This window comes from Eubalaena glacialis, chromosome 3 (genome assembly GCF_028564815.1).
Source record: "Eubalaena glacialis isolate mEubGla1 chromosome 3, mEubGla1.1.hap2.+ XY, whole genome shotgun sequence".
Taxonomy (NCBI): domain Eukaryota; kingdom Metazoa; phylum Chordata; class Mammalia; order Artiodactyla; family Balaenidae; genus Eubalaena; species Eubalaena glacialis.
Window position 1 is genome coordinate 174,396,335 of NC_083718.1, and position 18,708 is coordinate 174,415,042.

The 18,708-nt window shown below is 54.4% G+C and overlaps 1 protein-coding gene across 1 annotated transcript in view; it reads right to left on the bottom strand.

Moving 5' to 3' along the window:
- The window catches only part of RPS6KA1 (ribosomal protein S6 kinase A1), a 36,428-nt gene that overhangs the window by 4,949 nt on the left and 12,771 nt on the right, over positions 1–18,708 (bottom strand). Inside the window, exons 3-17 of the mRNA XM_061184688.1 lie at positions 16,829–16,945; positions 16,478–16,559; positions 14,337–14,417; positions 14,076–14,155; positions 12,586–12,692; positions 11,823–11,860; positions 11,332–11,474; positions 10,870–10,940; positions 10,467–10,555; positions 9,443–9,507; positions 9,085–9,187; positions 7,488–7,618; positions 5,983–6,108; positions 5,672–5,761; positions 5,129–5,287 (exon numbers count right to left, since the gene is read on the bottom strand). Coding sequence (XP_061040671.1) covers positions 5,129–5,287; positions 5,672–5,761; positions 5,983–6,108; positions 7,488–7,618; positions 9,085–9,187; positions 9,443–9,507; positions 10,467–10,555; positions 10,870–10,940; positions 11,332–11,474; positions 11,823–11,860; positions 12,586–12,692; positions 14,076–14,155; positions 14,337–14,417; positions 16,478–16,559; positions 16,829–16,945 — 1,482 coding nt within the window. The remainder of the gene's footprint in view (positions 1–5,128; positions 5,288–5,671; positions 5,762–5,982; positions 6,109–7,487; positions 7,619–9,084; positions 9,188–9,442; positions 9,508–10,466; positions 10,556–10,869; positions 10,941–11,331; positions 11,475–11,822; positions 11,861–12,585; positions 12,693–14,075; positions 14,156–14,336; positions 14,418–16,477; positions 16,560–16,828; positions 16,946–18,708) is intronic.

Here is an 18,708-nt window from a genome sequence, read left to right on the forward strand (position 1 = left end):
GACCTTGCAGGTTAGATGAGCTGAGTCTCGCAGGTTAGTTGGCTTTGTGAGATGGTCCTTGCATAGTCCCCGTAGAGCCATAGTCCCCGTGGAGCCATAGTCCCCGTAGAGCCATAGTCCCCGTGGAGCCATAGTCCCCGTAGAGCCAGGCCAACAGGCTCAAGAGGCAGCTGTTGCTCACTCCAGCTGACAGCATCATATAGCAACTCGGGCCCAGGTTTCAAAAGCAGCCAAATTACCAAACCAAACCAAACCCCAAACAAGAAAACACCCGCACTGTGGAGGCCAAATGCAGCCACTGAGTCAACAGGCTGTGGCTCTGGCAGAGTTGTGATTTCAGTCAGGAGGCAGATGGGCCAGAGTGTGAATCCTGGCTTTACCAGCAGTAGCTGTGTGATCTTGATGTGTCACTTAACCTCTTTAGTCCTTGGTTTTCTCACCTGTAAAATGGGGCTGATAAGAGTGCTCGGCCCCCAGGGTTACAGGAAGGAGCATATGAGTTATGTACCAGAAATATTTAGCACAGGGCTTGGAAAATGGCAGCTGCTGTCATAGTAACGCCAGCACTCCCTGGGGCTGAACCCCACCACCATGCTGGACATTAAGATACAGTGAGTGCTTGTTAAGAAGCCCTTAAAAATTAGAAGACAAGAAGGGTAGGAAAATGAAGGGACAGATGCTGTCCAAAGCAGCATCCGATCACACACAAGTTAGGGGCACAGACTCTGGGGCCAGTTTAGCGATGAGACTTTTACTTAAGCTCCCAGAGCCTCAGCTCCCTCACTTATAAAATGGGCAGAATAATACTAATACCTTCTTCATAGGTTCGTTGGAACAGTTAAACGAGTTGATGTGCAAAGTGCTTGGGGTCTGTCTGGCCTGTGGAAAGTGCTATGTGGTGCAGCAGCAGCATCTCTGTCATCACCAGCACCATCAGAGGATGTGCATTAGGGCGCCTGTGACCAGCCACACACACACAAAAGGGTGAAGTTCTTCTACATAAATCATCTGGCTAAACAGAGAAGTCAAAGTGTGAAGACCTGCTGAGTTCTCAGACAAGCTGTCCCCGGCACGCTGGGGCCCTTACAGAAACAATATGAGGGAAGCAAGAGACCTGAAAGGGCCCACTATTAAACAAAGAACTCTTGCAAAATAGATGAAAAAGGCAGACAACCCAATCTCTTTAAACGGACAAAAGACTTGAACAGACATTCCATAAAAGAGGCTGTCCAAATGGCAATAAACCCACGAAGAGGTGCTCAACTTCATCAGTCATCAGGAAAATGCAAATTAAAACCACTATGAGATACCATTCCTCATCTCCTAGAATGGCTGTGATTAAAAAGATGGAAAATACCAAGTGTTGGAGAGTACCAGAACTCTCACGCGCTTCTGGGAGGAGTGTAAGTAGGTAAAACAACTTTGAAAAACTGGCAACATCTACTAAAGATGAATACACACTGCACTATGACCCAACAATTCCACCGTTAGGTTTACACCCAGAGTTCAAATGGGCAAGTGTTCACGAAAGACAAGTGTAAGAATGTCACGGCAGCATTATTTGTCACAGTCAAAAAACTGGTAACAACTCCATGTCCATTAACGGTAGAAAGGACAGTTAAATTGTGGTCTATTCATACAGTAGAAACCACACAGCAACGAGAAGGAGTGAACTGCAGTCACACAACATCGCAGGTGAATCTCAGAGAGTGCTGAGTGGCAGAAGTGAGATATGAAAGAGTATGTTCATATAAAATCAGAAGTTCACTTAGAATGGTTATCCTTGGGGAGGGTGCAGGGACTGGAAGGGGCTCGAGGGGGTTGGGGGGAACTGGAAATCCTTCAGCTCTTGATCTGGGTGCTCGGTTACGTGGGTGTATTCACTTTTTGAAGATTTATTGAATTATACATGATGATTTGTTTATGTGATATTTCAATAGGAAGATAACATTAAAACAAACAGGAGGGCCCAGTGGACCCTGCTCCTGGTCAGCCCCTTCCCATTCCTCGGCTGTTATGAGATTCCCAGCTTCTAGACCACAGATGCCGCCAAAGTATAATCAGCCCCGAGAATCTCCCTCCAAATACCTCCAAGAGAGCTTCCCATTTCCTCATCATCTACCCCTGGTATTTGGAAAGGGCCAGAAACTTTAGAAGCCCATAGATTCCAAAATCCCAAAGATTTTCTTTGGGCAAGAAACAATATTCTCCCATGACACCCCGCCGAGCAGATGTCTGTACTGGAGCTCACTACCCCTCACGGAGGGGCTCAGGACCCCTCACGGAGGGGCTCACTACCCCTCACGGAGTGGCTCACTACCCCTCATGGAGGGGCTCACTACTTTTGGAGGCAGCTCCCACTCTATAAAGCCCTTCCCTGCTCTGAGTTTAGGGGGCCCACTGGAAACGCACTGCTTCAGCTCTGTCTTCTAAACCTTCTTTGGGTAACATCAGCTAGTACTCACGTGAGAATAAAACAGGAAAAGGAAGCACATTTACTGTCTGACCTGACATGTTTCCATATCAGTCTGTTTGCACTGGCCATTTCAAAAAACAAAACCACTTCAAACACGACCATTAACAGCATATGTGGTAAACAAACTGAAGCTCTGGTTATGAGGTAAAGATCTTTTTCACAATAACTTTTACTTTACTTTTACAAACCCTAATGAAAGGATTGATTCAGGCCAAGGTCCTGAAAGGCTGAAACCATTGCATGAAGGGCTGGTGAGGACCTTTATGATACACCTCAGGCCCACCCACTGCCCGCCACCCATTCACGCATCCCCAGACTGTGACCACTGACACGACTGATGACTAACGGGGGCAACGAGTTACTGGCTCACAGACGTGATGCTTTGTGAAGTGCCTCCCATGGAGTGTTTATTGACTCCTTGCTCCCAAAATGAAGTTGAAGCTAAACCTAATTAAGACTTTGGAGCACCTTGCAGTTTACAGGAAATATAGGCAATAGAGAAACAATTAAAATGATGCCATGAGGAAGCAAACAGACACATTCAGAATGTGGGACAGGGACTTCCCTGGCGGTCCAGTGGTTAGGACTCCACGCTCTCACTGTCAAGGGCCCAGTTTCGATCCCTTGTCGGGGAACTAAGATCCCGCATGCCATGCAGCACAGCCAAAAAAAAACCAAATAAGATTTGGTGAATCTTGGGACTTCCCTTGCAGTCTAGTGGTTAAGACTCCGCGCTTCCACTGCAGGAGGCGCAGGTTCAATCCCTGGTCAGGGAACTAAGATTCCCCCATGCCGTGTGGCTCGGCCAAAAAAAAAACAAAAAAGATTTGGTGAATCTTAAAGGGAAATGTTTTTCCTTGTACTATTCTCTTTTTTTTTTTAAACTTTTTATTTCATATTGGTGTATAGTTGATTAACAATGTGTTAGTTTCAGGTGTTCAGCAAAGTGATTCAGTTATACATATACATGTATCTATTCTTTTTCAAATTCTTTTCCCATTTAGGTTTTTACATTATATTGAGCAGAGTTCCCTGTGCTATACAGTAGGTCCTTGTTGGTTATCCATTTTCAATATAGTGGTGTGTACATCCCTTGTACTATTCTTTTAACTTTTATTTAACTTTTATATACAGGTTTGAACTTTTTCCTCAATAAAAAGTGAGGAAAAATACTCCAGCAACAACAAAAAAAGAAAGTAAGAAATTGACAGAGGGAGAAGGAGAGGGAAGGAAGAAAAGAGGGAGGGAGTGGGGTAAAAATCTTGACAATTCTTGAATCTGGTTACCGGGGGGTTCATTATTCTATTCTTGTACTTTTTGTATATGTTTGAAATTTTTCATACTAAAAAGTTAATGTTAAAAAAAAAAAGGCATAGTTGGGCTTCCCTGGTGGCGCAGTGGTTGAGAATCTGCCTGCCAATGCAGGGGACACGGGTTCGAGCCCTGGTCTGGGAGGACCCCACATGCCGCGGAGCAACTAGGCCCGTGAGCCACAACTACTGAGCCTGCGCGTCTGGAGCCTGTGCTCCGCAACAAGAGAGGCCGCGATAGTGAAAGGCCCGCGCACCGCGATGAAGCGTGGCCCCCGCTTGCCGCGACTAGAGAAAGCCCTCGCACAGAAACGAAGACCCAACACAGCCAAAAATAAAAAAATAAATTAATTAATTAAAAAAAAAAAGGCATAGCAATGATCTGTTCCTATTTCCCCGTAATGCTTATGTGGCCTTTTCCAGGGGCCTGCGCTGGACCATGGTGCTTCCCCAGCACAGCACCTCACTTCATGCCTCATCCAACCTGTGAAGGGGCAGCTCTTACTGTCATGAGTTTGCAGATGAGGAAATGGCTCAGAGAGGTGGGAGGCTTTCCCAACCTAACACGCAGAACTGGACACAGCCAGTCTCATTCCAGAGCCTGCGTCCTTAACCCCCACACTGCCTGACCAGAAGCATCCTAAAACATCATCTCGTCCAGAGAGAAACTCATGCTGACTCTGTTTTCAGCTTTGATACCCTATAAGGACCTTCTCTAGCTCCGCCTTGTGCAATGATAAGGACAAGTCCTACGGCTCGGACACACACTCTTCTGTAGCACCTGCTGTGTTTCCAGCAGCATTTCCTCTTGCATCCACTTCTTCTGTCCTAATAGCCGAACCTATGGCCGGATTCACCTCCCTGAAGCCTTGCAGCTCCCACAGTGATCCTGCTCCTTCCTAACTTAAAGCCCCACTCCCCATCTGTAGCCCTCCACCCAAATTCCTCAGTCAGACATTCTGGCTCCATTCTTCCTGGACTGTGTGACCTTGGGCAAGTGAGCTCACATCTCTGAGCCTCAGCCTTCTTACCTGTAAAGTGAGGCCAATAACAGCACCTACCTAACAGGGTTGTTGTGAAAATCCATTGAGATAATGTAAGGAAAGAACTCAACATGACGCCTGCCTAGGTCCTGAATAAATGTTCCTTTTCACAGTTTGGCCTCATCTCTCCCTCCCTCCCTTCCTTATGTCCATCCACTCGCCCCCTCACCCATCCCAAGTCTCCCCTCTGTCTGGCTGGTTGAAGACTGCCTGGGCCAGTCATGGTTCATACACTCTGGTTACGGTATGACCTTTGGCCGCCCCCTACGCCCACTTGGTGCCCCCTACCCAAGACTTACCCCCTGGGAGTGCAGATACTCCACGGTCTTGCCGATGGTGTGCAGGACGAAGCTGGCCTCACGCTCAGAGAAGAATTTCTGCCGTAGGATCTTATCCAGCAGCTCCCCTCCCCGCATCAGCTCTGTCACCAGGTACACGTGTTTGCCATCATCGTACACCTGCCAGAGACCTCACCATCAGGCCCCTCCCCTTGATGCCAGGACTGGGCCCCTTGGCCACCAGCTCACCAGGACAGGAAGGAAGGAATGACATGAGGCTTGGGCGTGTGTTCTGCTCTGTTCTTCAGTCACCCTGGCAGGGCCTTCACCTATCTGGGCCCCTGGACAGGATGCTGGCTCTGTCCTGATGGGCAGGAAAGCTCTCAGAGACTGCCTGGGTCTGAAGTGGAGGGCACTTGGGTGCAGCCGGATCAGAGGCACTAAGGGGTCCCGCCATCCATAAGCAGAGGAGGAGGATCAGAAGTCAAAAGAATGGCAGCCCCGAGACCGGTCCTAGAGTTGAGGGCCCCCGTCCCCAGCCCACTCTCAAGGACCCCCACTTACATCTTTCAGAGTGATGATGTTGGGGTGCTGCCCGTACCGCAGAAGAATCTCAATCTCTTCCGAGGGATCTCTCTTGCTCTTGTCGATGACCTGAGGAGAGGGGTGCGTGTGGTGGTGTCCGAGGGACCGACTCCAGACTCCCTTCCCGCCACAGAGTCCACGCTGCAGGGCGTGGAGTCTCAGCTGCACACCTTTCACCCATCCACAGAGCCTCAGGCACCAACCCTCCCCCACCAACGGGCCAGGGCTACATAGCCCCCCACTTCCACCCCGCCGAGGGGCCTCGGCCGAGACAAGGTCAAGAGGCCTACCTTGACAGCATACTCCATGGTGGTGGCCTTGTGGACACAGCGCTTGCACTCGGAGTAGGAGCCCACACCGATCGTCTCTTTTACCACATAGCCGTCGCTAAAAACCAGGTTTTTTCCATGTAGTTGCTGCAGGAGACCAACAGGTGGGACTGACCCCGAGCTCTAGGATGCAGAGGTCATCCCCCCAGAACCCAAGGCCTTGGCACTGTGGAGATGGCACCGGGCAAGAGGCTGGAGGCCCGGGGTAGAATGTTGGCTGTGTGACCTCGGGCAAGAATCTGCCCCTCTCTGGGCCTGTTTTCTACACTATATGATGGGCACACTCACTCTCTCCAGGGTGCGTGGCTGTAGTCTGTGGTTAGTGGGAGCTGGAGGGGGCAGGCAATAGGCCACAACACACATGGAGTGGTTTGAAGCTCCGAGAAGCCCAGGCAGGACTGAGAGGGATGCAGGAGTCCTGAGCCAGATCCCAGCTCTGCCACTTACGTGGCCTTCAGCGAGCTGCCTCCCCTTTCTGGGTGACACAGCCCACCTCAAGGGGTGTCTCGAGGCTCTGAGACATTAACAGTATCAGATGCTGCTATGGTGCTGAGAGTGTGGCAGGCACTATTCCGAACACTTTTCACCAGGTGACCCACAGCCCATGGACAGACCTGGTTCATGTCTGTTGTCCTCACATCCAGTCTGGTTTAACGTTTGTCAGCGACCAAGATATCCCAGGTGGATAATAAATCACATAGTCACCTTAACTTTATGCACATTAACTCATATAATCCTCGAAACAATCCTTGGAGAAAGGTTTTATCATCACCCCCATTTACAGATGAGGAAACTGAGGCACTGGGAAGGTGAATGTCCCCTCCACAGTCCCTGACCTTGGAAGCTCTGACCCAGGCAGGGAGCTCCAAAGTCTACATTCTTTTTTATTTTGTTTGTTTGTTGTTGTTGTTGCTGTCGGGTTTTTTTTGTTTTTTGTTTTTTTGTTGTTGCTGTCGTTTTGTGGCCACACGGCGGAGCACGCAGGATTCTAGTTCCCCGACCAGGGATTGAACCCACAAACCCCTGCAGTGGAAGCATGGAGTCTCAACCCCTGAACCACCAGGGAAGTTCCCGAAGTTCACCTTCTTGCCTCTCGACTCTAAATCTCCTACAGAGCCGGGAAATTGTGCAAATGGGGGACAAGTGGAAGGAGACCCGAGTGCCACGCCACCCACCCCCGTCAGGACCAGCCACTCCCCAGCAGCACCACCCTGGGCACTCCCTGGCATTTACCCAGGCCCTACAATGTCCTGGCTCTGTGTCAGGAACCTCATAACCATGTTGTTATCCCTGTTTTACCAATGGGGAAGCTGAGGCTCAAGAAGGCTGGAGGCCCAATGGGCTCCACAGTGGCATCAGGGTTTGAACCCAAACCTATCCAAGTCCAGAGCCTGTGTTCTTAGCAGTTCTGCCTTGTGGCTTCTAGGTGGAAAAGGACAACTGAGCAGCAGCCTCCTGCCCCTCACCTGTACCACCGAGTGGAGGGGCGCCTGTGTGGCCCGAGGCTTGCCGTCGTCCTCCATCAGGCCAGTGGCCACGAAGCTGAAGCCACGGAACAGCTGATGGGCACCAGCGCTGGGGGGGATGCCTGGGGAGTCTGCAGGGGCAGGAGAGGGACGTGAGCCAGAGGAGGTACCCTTGACCCGAGGCAGCCCAGCAAAGTGGACCACAGGGGCTTCCAGGCCTGCCTCAGCAGCTGGCCGTGGTGGCAGCCTGGGCAGGGCCCCCCATCCCCGGCCTTAGTTAGCCCATCTGCCCATGTGTGTTTAGACCAGCCCAGCCCTGACACACAAGGAACAGAAAGACCCTCACCTCCACCACCCGCCCAGGCCAAGGCACTTTATCCCTTCCTGGAGACCTCCCTGTCTCTGGTCTGCCCCTTCAGGTCCATCTTCTGCGCAGCAGCCAGAGGGGTAGTTCCAACCACAAGTCTACACCCTGCCTGTACCCTTCAAATGCTCCCCTCTGCCCTCAGGAGAGCCCAGCTCCTCAGCCTGGCAATGAGGTGCTTGTGAGCTTAGCCTCCTCTCTCCCTGCTCCACAGCTCAGCCACGCCAAGCTTCTCAGATCCTTAAGGAAGACTCTGAGCCCCTGCACATGCTGTTCCTGCTAACTACAATTCACTCCTTGTCCATCCTTTGAGGCTCAGCTTACACACTGTCCTCTGAGAAACCTGGCCTCATGCTGCTCCTCCAGCCCCTCGCCCCATTAAGCTGCACTTGTCGTGCTGCCCAGAGCTGTCCTCATGTCTCTTCCCCCACTACAGCCTGAGCCATGTGAAGGCAGGGCCTGGGTCTGTCTTGTTCACCATCAATGCTCCCACGGCTGGCACACAGTAAGGACTTGGTACGTATTTGTCAGATCAACAGATAAAGATGGGACAGACTGCTTGGAGAAGTGCTAAGCTCCCTGACATCAGAGATGTGCAAGCCACAGTGAGAAAAGCACCCCCTCTGCTAAACCTGTCCCTCCAGGAGACCTTCCAGAATGAACACTCTTCCCCAATATCTGGCCAAAATGTTAGGATTTATCAAGTTCCCTCCCAGAAGCCCCCTACTTGGCTTCTAGCAGTAACCCCAGAGATTGAGTGGGTCTATGGCTGAGCCCATGTTTCAGATGAGTCACTGAAGCCCAGTGGTCAGAGTAGCCAAAGCCAATTCCCACACTCACCCCTGACCTGTGGGCACTATCATCCCTGCTGCCAGACTGTCTCCACCTCATGTGTTTGCCGGGTCAGACACTTTAGCCCTGACGTGAGTGTGAGCCTGATGTGTCTGGTCTTCCCAGTGGGCTGAAGATGCCCGGGGCAGGGGTCCCGACTTCTTTACTGTGACCTTAGCAACCCACTCACCCCCACCCCCTCACCCAGGCATAAAGAGGCCCAAGAGCCCCGGAGTGGGACGACCAGGCAGAATGAGATGGAGACAAGGAGTCAGATACCCATCCACCTGTCTGCCCACACACCTGGGCCTGCCGCAGCCCTGACCACCCCTGTGCCCCGAGGCCCCTGACTCCCTGCTTCCCTCCTGTACCAGTCCAAGACAAACCGGACAAAGGGCGCACCCTTGGGCGTGCGGGATGTGAACTCAGTGTCAAAGTAGAAGGTGTCATCGGGTTGTGCCACAGCCGGCTTGAAGGGTGGCTTGATCTCGCGCCGGTACAGCTTCTGCAAGGCGGGGCGGGCACACTGGTCACCTCGGGACCTCCACAGCCTGCCAGCGGCCCCGTGCAGGAGTCAATGGCCTGGACGGAGCACAGGCTATGCAGACAGGGCATAACCGCTTGCCCTTGGGAGGCCAGCCCATGCCTCCAAGGCCATGGTGTCACCTCTGCTTCTTATGGGAGGCCCTAGGCAGTAGAAGCCCCCTCCGACCACAGCTGAATCCCTGACTGGGGCTCTGGGGTGGACAGACACACTCACATTCCAGTCAATGGTGGAGTAGAAGACATGCCGCTTGATTTCCTCTGCCCCATCAGGGCCGGAGCCTGAAAAAGCCCAGATGAGAGGTCTGCCCTGGGATGCTCCAACCCGCAGACACCCGCCCTGTCCTCCGAGCAGCCTCGCCTCACTGTGGTCTGGGACCAGTGGCTGGGCTCACGCTGCCCCAAATCCATCCAGCCATCACCCTGAGGCCTACTGCCCACTCAGCATTTTCCACTGTCTGGAGCCCCTCTATGAACAAGCTCCAATGTACTGACAGGAGAAGGAAAGCCCAGAGAAGAGAGGCCAGGCAACTTGCCCAAGGCCAAAGTCAGGACAGGCCGAACCTGTTCCGAGATCTGCAGGGGGCCCCCACCTCCCTCCCAACTCAGGCCTCATCTCTGCTGCTCTTATCCCATTGCCCTTGTCAGCCACCAGACAGGCTCTCACTCCATTCAAGCCCAGGGACCTGGACGGGACCTTACAAAGCTGGTCATGATCCAGGTGCACCCAGGAGCCAAGGAGCCAACACATACTGAGCAGCTGCTCCAGGCACGTTCGCGTGACTTCATTTAATCAACAGAGCTTGAGATCACTGTCCTCCATGGAGACGAGGACCTAGGGCTCTGGCGGGAGAAGTCAACTGCCTTGGGTCACTTCGCTCACAAATGGTACTCACTCGATCAACAAATATTTGTGGAGGGACCACTGTGTACCAAGCAGTGGGGTCCTGTCATGGGGCTGGGACTGGGACCTGAGCCTCTGACGCCTGAGCTCGTGCTCCTCCCGTGCGGGGCCTCTGTCCTCATCCCCGGGGGGAGTAGAGATGACTCAGTTCCTGCCTTCCCCCTACACACAGGTCACCCCACTGCCCCAAACGCCACACATGGAGCCAGAAAGCAGGGTGGCCGGGGGCATTGTCTCCCCACACAAAGGACAACGGCCTCTTTCAGCCCCAGATGTGGCCCCGTGGCCTGGGCCGCAGCTGTACCCCACTCCCCTCCCCTGAGCTGGGGCTGCTTACCGAGTCGGTTGGCAGGATTCCGCTTGAACAGGGACCGCAGGAGGCTCTGGGCTTCTGTGCTCAGAAACTGCGGCATGCCTAGCTTTGCCCTGAAACAGTCCCCGGGTCTCATCAGGGCTGAGCCCCGCCCCAGAGGCCCCGTATCATCTCCCACCTCTGTCCACGTCTAGTTTCCAGCTCAGTCCAGACAAGCCATCCTCAAACTCCCCTCCCAAAGATTCAGGGATTCCCCTCCCACAGGCCCCTGTGGGTGAAAAGGGAGCCCTAGGAAGCACAATGCTCACCCCAGAGGAGTGTCTCATTAATGGGGAATCGGAGGCAGGTGCAGGGTGTTACTCTGGCCCCCAAACTGGGGCCAGGCATGGAGGAGACCCTGAGGTGTCAGAGAGGGGCTGGAGCTTACTTCAGAATCAGTGTCATGGTCTCCTTCCGGTCCTTCCCCTGGAAGGGCAGGGAGCCCGTCAGCATCTCAAACTGCAGAGGACAAGGGTCTGTTCAGGCTCTGGTCCCATCTCCCATGCCCCCCACCTCCTCCCACCCCGGCCACTCAGCTCCATGCCTAGGAGGTCCACCTGGATCAAGAACTGTGTCTGCCCCTCCCCGCTCTGTCAATCAGACCACGAGGAACAGTACTAGGGGTCCAAAGCCAGGGAGAGGCCCAGCACAGGGCTGGGGGCACCCCAGGTGGGGCTGAGCCTGGAATCCTTCCAAGGAAGGAAACTGCAGCTGGGTGGAGGGTGAGGCCAGCTTAGCTGTGAGAGGACAAGAGGAGAGCCTTAGAGACCATCATCCACCCCCTTACACAGATGGGGAAACTGAGGCCCAGGGCCTGGGCTGGATGCTTTATCCCTGCCTGGGCACTCACCATCAACACCCCATAGGACCACCAGTCTGCACTGTGGGTGTGGCCCTGGCGGTTGACGACCTCGGGGGCCATGTACTCCACCGTCCCACAGAAGGAATAGGCCTTCTTCTCGTGGTCAATGGCCTCCTTGCTCAAGCCGAAGTCTGTGGCAAGGAGGGCAAGAAGACACATCTTCAGGACCCCCCGCCTTCCTCCCTGCCACTCCCTGCACACCTATCCCTCTTGCCCAGAGGCCTGAGGGCATCACCCCCCATCACACTCAGGAGGAAGCTGAGGCTCAGGGAGGTTAGGTGACCTGCCCAAGGTTACATAGTGGGGAGCTGGGATTCAAACCCAGGCCCTTCCAGGTCTGGGGCCTGGGCTTTTGACCGCTTCCAAGCGCCTGGCATAGCCTCTCAGAAAAAGCAGATCCCCTGGCACTCAGCCCAGGCCCATCAAGAGCCCATCTTGCCCTCCCCTGAAACCGGAGGGGTCAGGTGCCCTCCACTCACCAGTGAGTTTGATGTGGCCTTCCTCATCCAGAAGGATGCTGCAATGGAGAGATGGGAGTCAGGGCCCCTCAGCTGTGAGCCCTCGGTGGGTTCAGGGGACACCACGGGGCCTGTGGGGGTCTGGTCCAGCCCAGAGAAGGGATCCACCCAGGGCCGCTCATCTGATGAATGGGCAGGTGGAGCAGGTGTTGGTGGTGCCCTGTAGGTGGGTTGCCTACCTTCTTGCTAATTCTTGAAACAACTGTGTGAGGTAGGTACTTTCATGGCCCCATTTTAACAATGGGGAAGCTAAGGCTCAGGGAGGTTAAATAACTCCCCCGGTCATAGAGCTAGTAGGTGGTAGAGACAAGATTTGAATTCGGGTCTGCCTGACTCTAAAGCCACATCTCATTCTACCTCAGCACCTGCCCCTGGCTCCCAAGTTACCACTTGAGGATATTCAGATGTTAAGGAAAATTCTAGAGAGGGCCATATCAAGGAATGACCTTCAATGGTGGCATCTCAGATGTCACACTAGATTAGCAAAAACAGTAGGCAACACCCAGGCACAGAGGTACCTGGCCCTTGGTAATGGCAGTACTAGAGATCAGGCAGCCCCTCGGGTGAGCCTGCTGCCTCCACCACTCTGCTCCACCCACCAGTTCATGGGGCAGCCCATCAGGCTGGCTCTGTCCCCCAGCAGGCTGGCTCTGTCCTAGAAGAGGCCCCAGGGCCCGCCTCTGCACACCCTAGGGAGGCCGGGCGCGGCTGGGCCTTCACTCACTTCTCAGGCTTCAGGTCTCTGTAAATGATGCCCAGGCTGTGCAGGTGGTCCAGGCCCAAAGCCAGCTCGGCCAGGTAAAATTTCACATCCTCCTCCGTGAACATAACCTGCAAGAGTCGGGAGAGGGCTGCAGCTGGGATCGCTTCTCGCTCAGGAGCTGGGGCACTGGGCAGTCAGCAGTTTCCCAGTCCTCCTTAGAGATTCCAGTGCCGTACACCCTGCTCTGTATGAAGGGGTCTGAAGAATAAAATGACTAGCATCCAAGTCACTCATGGTAGCATTGAAATGCAAACAGCGAAAGGCTGGAAACAACCCAAGGGTCAAGCAGTAGACTAGAATAAACTCTCTCCCCCACATAACGGAGTGCTATGCAGCCATAAACTAGAACAAGGATTCCTCCATGTTCTGATATGGATCCGTCTCCAAGATACACTGCTGTGAAAAAAGCAAGATACAGAACAGCATATACAGAACAGTACTTTGTATGTAAGAAAGTAGGGGTCAGGATTCAGAACACACAATGAATTGGTTTGTATTTCCAAAGAAACGTGGGAAGCTTAGATAAAAACCAATAAAATGTTTATCTGTGGGGGGGTGGTAGAGGGGGCTGGAGTGGGAGGAAGACTTCTCAATGAATATTTTTCTTTGCAATCATGTATTATCTATTTAAACGTTAAAATAACATTTTAAAAATTTAAAAAGTTTGGTTCTCTTCTAAAGTTTAAGTTGTATTAATGGTCCCATTTTTATATTTGGCTTAAATTCTTTTTTTTTTTTAAATAAATTTATTTATTTATTTATTTATTTTTGGCTGTGTTGGGTCTTTGTTGCTGCGTGCGGGCTTTCTCTAGCTGTGGCGAGCGGGGGCTACTCTTCGTTGCATTGCATGGGCTTATTGCGGTGGCTTCGCTTGTTGCAGAGCACGGGCTCTAGGCACACGGGCTTCAATAGTTGTGGCATGTGGGCTCAGTAGTTGTAGCTCGCGGGCTCTAGAGCGCAGGTTCAGTAGTTGTGGCGCCCGGGCTTAGTTGCTCCACGGCATGTGGGATCTTCCCAGACCAGGGCTCGAACCCGTGTCCCCTGCATTGGCAGGCGGATTCTTAACCACTGCGCCACCAGGGAAGTCCTCAATTTCTTTTATGTGAGTTCAAAATCCTTTTGGTTAACTGGACATGATGTTAAAGCATCTAGCTTTCTAGGTGGATTTGGGCTTCTCTGCATCCTTCATAGCCCTGCCCAGAGAAGCCCTGAAAGAATGGAGGTGAAGAGGTGAGAGCCATCCTTAGCTTCCTGGAATCAGGGCAGCATCAGATCCAGAGCCTAATTCTCCTCAGACCATCTTGGGGGAAACTCTCAGAGGCTTTGCCAGGGAATGGGCTCTGTCCCAGGGTGGGTCAGGGACTGCTGGGCAGGTCTGGGGAGTCCCAGGTTGAGGTCTCACTGTCGTGCCAGCTCCATCCTGGTGCCCTGGCAGTGGGGTGTCAGCTCACCTCTTTAGAGAGCCGTGTGAAGAGGTCCCCGCCACGCAGGAAGTCCAGAATAAGGTAGAGCTTGCCCTCGGTCTGGAAGGCTGGGGAGAGGGGAAAAGGCCATGGTGGAACCAGCTGGGCCCTGGGCCCTGCCCCTCTGATCCCAGCTCCCTTAGCCTGCTGGGTGGCAGACAGGGCAACATACAGGGAAGGCAACAGCCCACCAGCGAGGGCAAAGGCTGGCAGGTAGGGTAGAAGCTCAGGTAGGGTCTGTGGTCTCACCGTAGTGCAGCTTCACCACAAACGGGTGGTTTACATCAGCCAGGATGTCTCTCTCCATCTTGGTCCGAACGCGGTCACGCACTGGTCAGAGGAAGAAGGCGGTTACCAAGGGTCTGGCCACCCAACACAGCTACCCCCAGCCCTGGCTAAGAAGGACCCTCTTTTCTACTTGTTCCTCACGTCTCTCGACAGGGCCCAGGGCTGGCCCTTGGTGCCCTGCCCATCTCTCTAGCCCTGTCTCTTGCCATGCCCCAAGGAGGCCATTCAATCCAGCCAGTCTAAGCAACCTGTTCCTTGTGTGCCCTTAGCCTCTGCCCCGTGGCTCCCCCTGGGATGCCTTCATCAGCCCCCTCTCCATCTGGCATAAAAATCCCCAATTCCAGTCTAGGGCAGATTCTCTGGGCCTGAAATTCAGACTCATGGGTCTCAGCAGGCATCCCACAAACACTTTTTTTTTTTTTAAAGAGTAAAAGTCCCGGGACTTCCCTTCCCTGGCGTTCCAGTGGTTAAGAATCCGCCTGCCAATGCAGGGGACACGGGTTCAAGCCTTGGTCCGGGAAGATCCCACATGCCGCGGAGCAACTAAGCCCGTGCGCCACAACTACTGAGCCTGTGCTCTAGAGCCCTCAAGCCACAACTACTGAGTCCACGTGCCGCAACTACTGAAGCCCGCGCACCTAGAGCCCGTGCTCCGCAACAAGAGAAGCCATTGCAATGAGAAGCCCACGCACCACAACGAAGAGCAGCCCCCGCTCGCCGCAACTAGAGAAAGCCCGCGCGAGCAACAAAGACCCAACACAGGGGCTTCCCTGGTGGCACAGTGGTTAAGAATCCTCCTGCCAATGCAGGGGACACGGGTTCGAGCCCTGGCCCGGGAAGATACCACATGCCGTGGAGCAACTAAGCCGGTGCGCCACAACTACTGAGCCTGCGCTCTAGAGCCCGTGAGCCACAACTACTGAGCCCGCGTGCCACAACTACTGAAGCCCGCGCACCTCGAGCCGGCGCTCCGCAACAAGAGAAGCCACCGCAATGAGAAGCCCGCGCACCACAACGAAGAGTAGCCCCTGCTCACCGCAACTAGGAAAAGCCTGTGCGCAGCAACGAAGACCCAACGCAGCCAAAAATATAAATAAATAAATAAATAAATAAATAAATAAATAAAAAGACCCAACACAGCTAAAAATAAATAAATTAAATAAATAAATTAAAAAAAAAAAAAAAGGCTACTCCCATGTGAGCCCACACCCTGTGAGGCTACAACCCACGCTCTCCCGGGCTCCCTGGTCACAGCACCAACTGCACCGCGCTGCAGAGTCTGCTCAGCCTCTCCTGCCCCGGCCTGGGAGCCCTTCGCAGCATTTTTCTCCTCCCACCATCCCTCCTGGGGAAGGACTCCCATCCCTACCAGGCTGGCCTTGGGGTACCACAGCTGCATCACCCCACAGATAGCCCTTTGTGGCTCCATGACCCCCAAGGCCAATACCTCCTATTCTCCGCTGCCCCCCACCCCAGCCGGGGCCCGCTTCACCTGGTCAGTGGCCACACTGGTTCCCAGGCTGGTCAAAGAGACACTACCCAGCCCCAAGCCCACTCCCAACCACCCTCACGCCCTCTGCAAGTCCAGGGGTTCTAGACCTGGGCTCAGCTCCCTTCTCTGAGCCCATCCATCTCTGCGGCCTTGCCTTGACCCACCCTCTCCTACCCACCCAGCTGCCTCCTTTCTCGGGTTCCCTCCTCTCCTCTCACGCCCTTCTCCACCCCGAGACGTCTCCCTCTGACTCTCCTAGCATTGCGAAGCAACTCTGCTGACAGAACAAGGCCCCCCGCAAACACAGTGCACTCACCCCCTGCCTCCTTCCACTCACCTTCAGCTACAGTCAGCACCTGGCTTAAGGGGAGCGGGAAGGGGTGGGGTTAATCCCCAGAAGTCTGTTCTTCTGAATGGACCCTGTCTTTGCCATCAGGTGAGGTGGGGGATAAGGAGCGGCTGAGGATAGGCCTGTTTCTCTACCTTCAGACCAGGTACTCCTGGTGACAGAGCTATCTCCTCCATCAGACCCAAGGCCCTTGAGAGCTGGGCTGTCTCCTTCAATCTGTGCCCAGCCTGGGCTCCGCATGGGGAGGTTCCCCCCACTCACCTTTCAGTGTCGCCTTCTTTAGTACCTTCATGGCATACAGGTGCCCACTGTCAGGCCGGGTGACCTTCCGTACCAGGAAGACCTGAGAAGGCAGCGGGGGGAAAAGCAGGGGAGGAGCTGGGCAGGGGGCCTAACACATCAGCTCCCACGCTCCAGGTCCCAGGCTGACCTCCAACTTCCCTAAGCACCAAGTTGACCTTGTGTCCCCACTGGGTACCACGGTGACCTCTCTCCTCCTCTCCTTAGACCCATCAACCCTTGCCCTCTGATCTTTTGAGCTCCAAGGTGACCCTCCCACCTGCCCTCTGACATGACCAGCGCTGCCCTTCCAGCTGTGGGCTCAGGACTCACTTTGCCAAAGGATCCCTGGCCCAGAACCTTGAGGAGCTCAAAATGGGATGGGTCGGCCTTCTCAGAGCCAGCCTTGACATGGTGCGTGATGGAGATCTCCTTGAGGACGTCCTCATCCTGATGGAGGAACAGACAGAGCTGGTGAGCACGGTGCGCCCCATTCAGGTCAGCATAGGGCATGTCCCCCCATCCAAGTCTACTCCCACCAGATCTCAGCAGACAGGGTCCTGCAGGTCCAACCAGCCAGCTACCCTGACAGGGCCTCCCAGTTCATCAATAGCAAAAGCCGGGGAGGGTCAAACTACCAAGGTGCCAGGTCAGGTGAGCTCCTATTCCTCCTGCTGCTCCAGGCTGCTCAGGCCCAGAGGGATGCCCAGGCTCGGCCAGGTGGAGGCAAGCCCAGGCTCTGGCTGAGGCCCACGAACCTGCCCCAGGTCCTCCCCGTGAGGCTCCCCTCCCCCTGCTGCAAAGGTTTTGGTTTTGCCACAATAGGAAGTAGGGTTTGTTCTCATACTGGGAAGGCACAACTGGGCTTTTGTTCCTGGTCAAGATGGAAGATGGGCTCTCTCTGGCTAGAAGGACAGGGCTGAGATACACAAGAATCCAAGAGTCACCTCAGACTCCCCCACCAACCGGGTAAGTGCCAGTCTGGGGTGGGTAGGAGCTAAGGCCAGAGACTCTATGCTCCACCCTCTGAAACTTCCTTCATACAAGTCTACTAGAAACCCCTTGCCATGTCCCAGTTGTTCTACGACCCCTCTGCTCTCCCTCCAATCTGTCGATATGGCCCTGGAGCCCTGAAGTGCCTCCTCACTTCCCCAGGAAGCAAGTCTGGGCAGGGTCCAATCACCCAGTAGGGACAGGCATGGGCAAGGAGAGCCCAGAGCCAGCTGAGGCTAAACTGGCTTCCAAGGCACCTGCTCCAAGGGCCACAGTCAGGCCAGGCCCAGACATCTGGGTACACTCACCGAGTCCTGCCTGGGGCCAGAGCCAGGGCCAGGGGCAGGCAGAGAAGTCTGGCTGATCCTGGGCCGCTGCTTCCTGGGCAGCCAGGGGAGCAGGGCCCAGAGCCGCAGACGGGGCAGCTTGGGATCCTGCTCCATCCGCCTGGGCTGGGCCGAGGCACCATGGCAGGAGCAGGCAGCGTCCGGGGCTGCTGCGGAGGTGGCCAGGCCCAAGGCGGATGTGCAGGGTGAAGGCGGGGGCTGGGCCCAGCCCAGGACTGCCAATCACTCAGGGCCTGTGGTTTCCCAGCTCCCTTACCACGCTCCCTTCCTCTCTCTTCCCCCTCCCCATTGCCTGAGGGCTGCCCTCTGGCCCTCCTCCCCATCCTCCCTGTGGGCCTTCAAAGGGAAAGCCCCATGCCAACCCAGCTACTGAGGAGTAGATAGGTACCCAACAGGGAGAGACAGGCAACTAACATGTAGAGGCAGATAAAGAGGGACACCCAACAGGCAGAGGCAGGCATCCTACAGGTGAAGACAGATGAAGGCGGGCATCCAACAGATGGGTAGGCGAGTCCACATGCCCAACAGGCAGGGATGGATAGGGGCATGTGCCCGACAGGCAGAGGTAGGAAGAACACACATCCACAAGCACACATCCAACAGGCAGAGACAGATGGGGACATGTACCCAACAAGCGGAGGCAGGAAGGGACTCATACCTAATAGGCAGAAGTGGACAGAGACTCATACCTAACACGCAGAGGCAGATGGGGACACATATCCACAGGCAAAGGTAGATGGGGACATGTACCCAACAGGCAGAGACAGATGGGGATCCAACAGGCAGAGGCAGATGGGGATCTGCATCCAACAGGTGGAGACAGATGGGGACATGTACTCAACAGGCAGAGGCAGAAAGGGACACAACCCAACA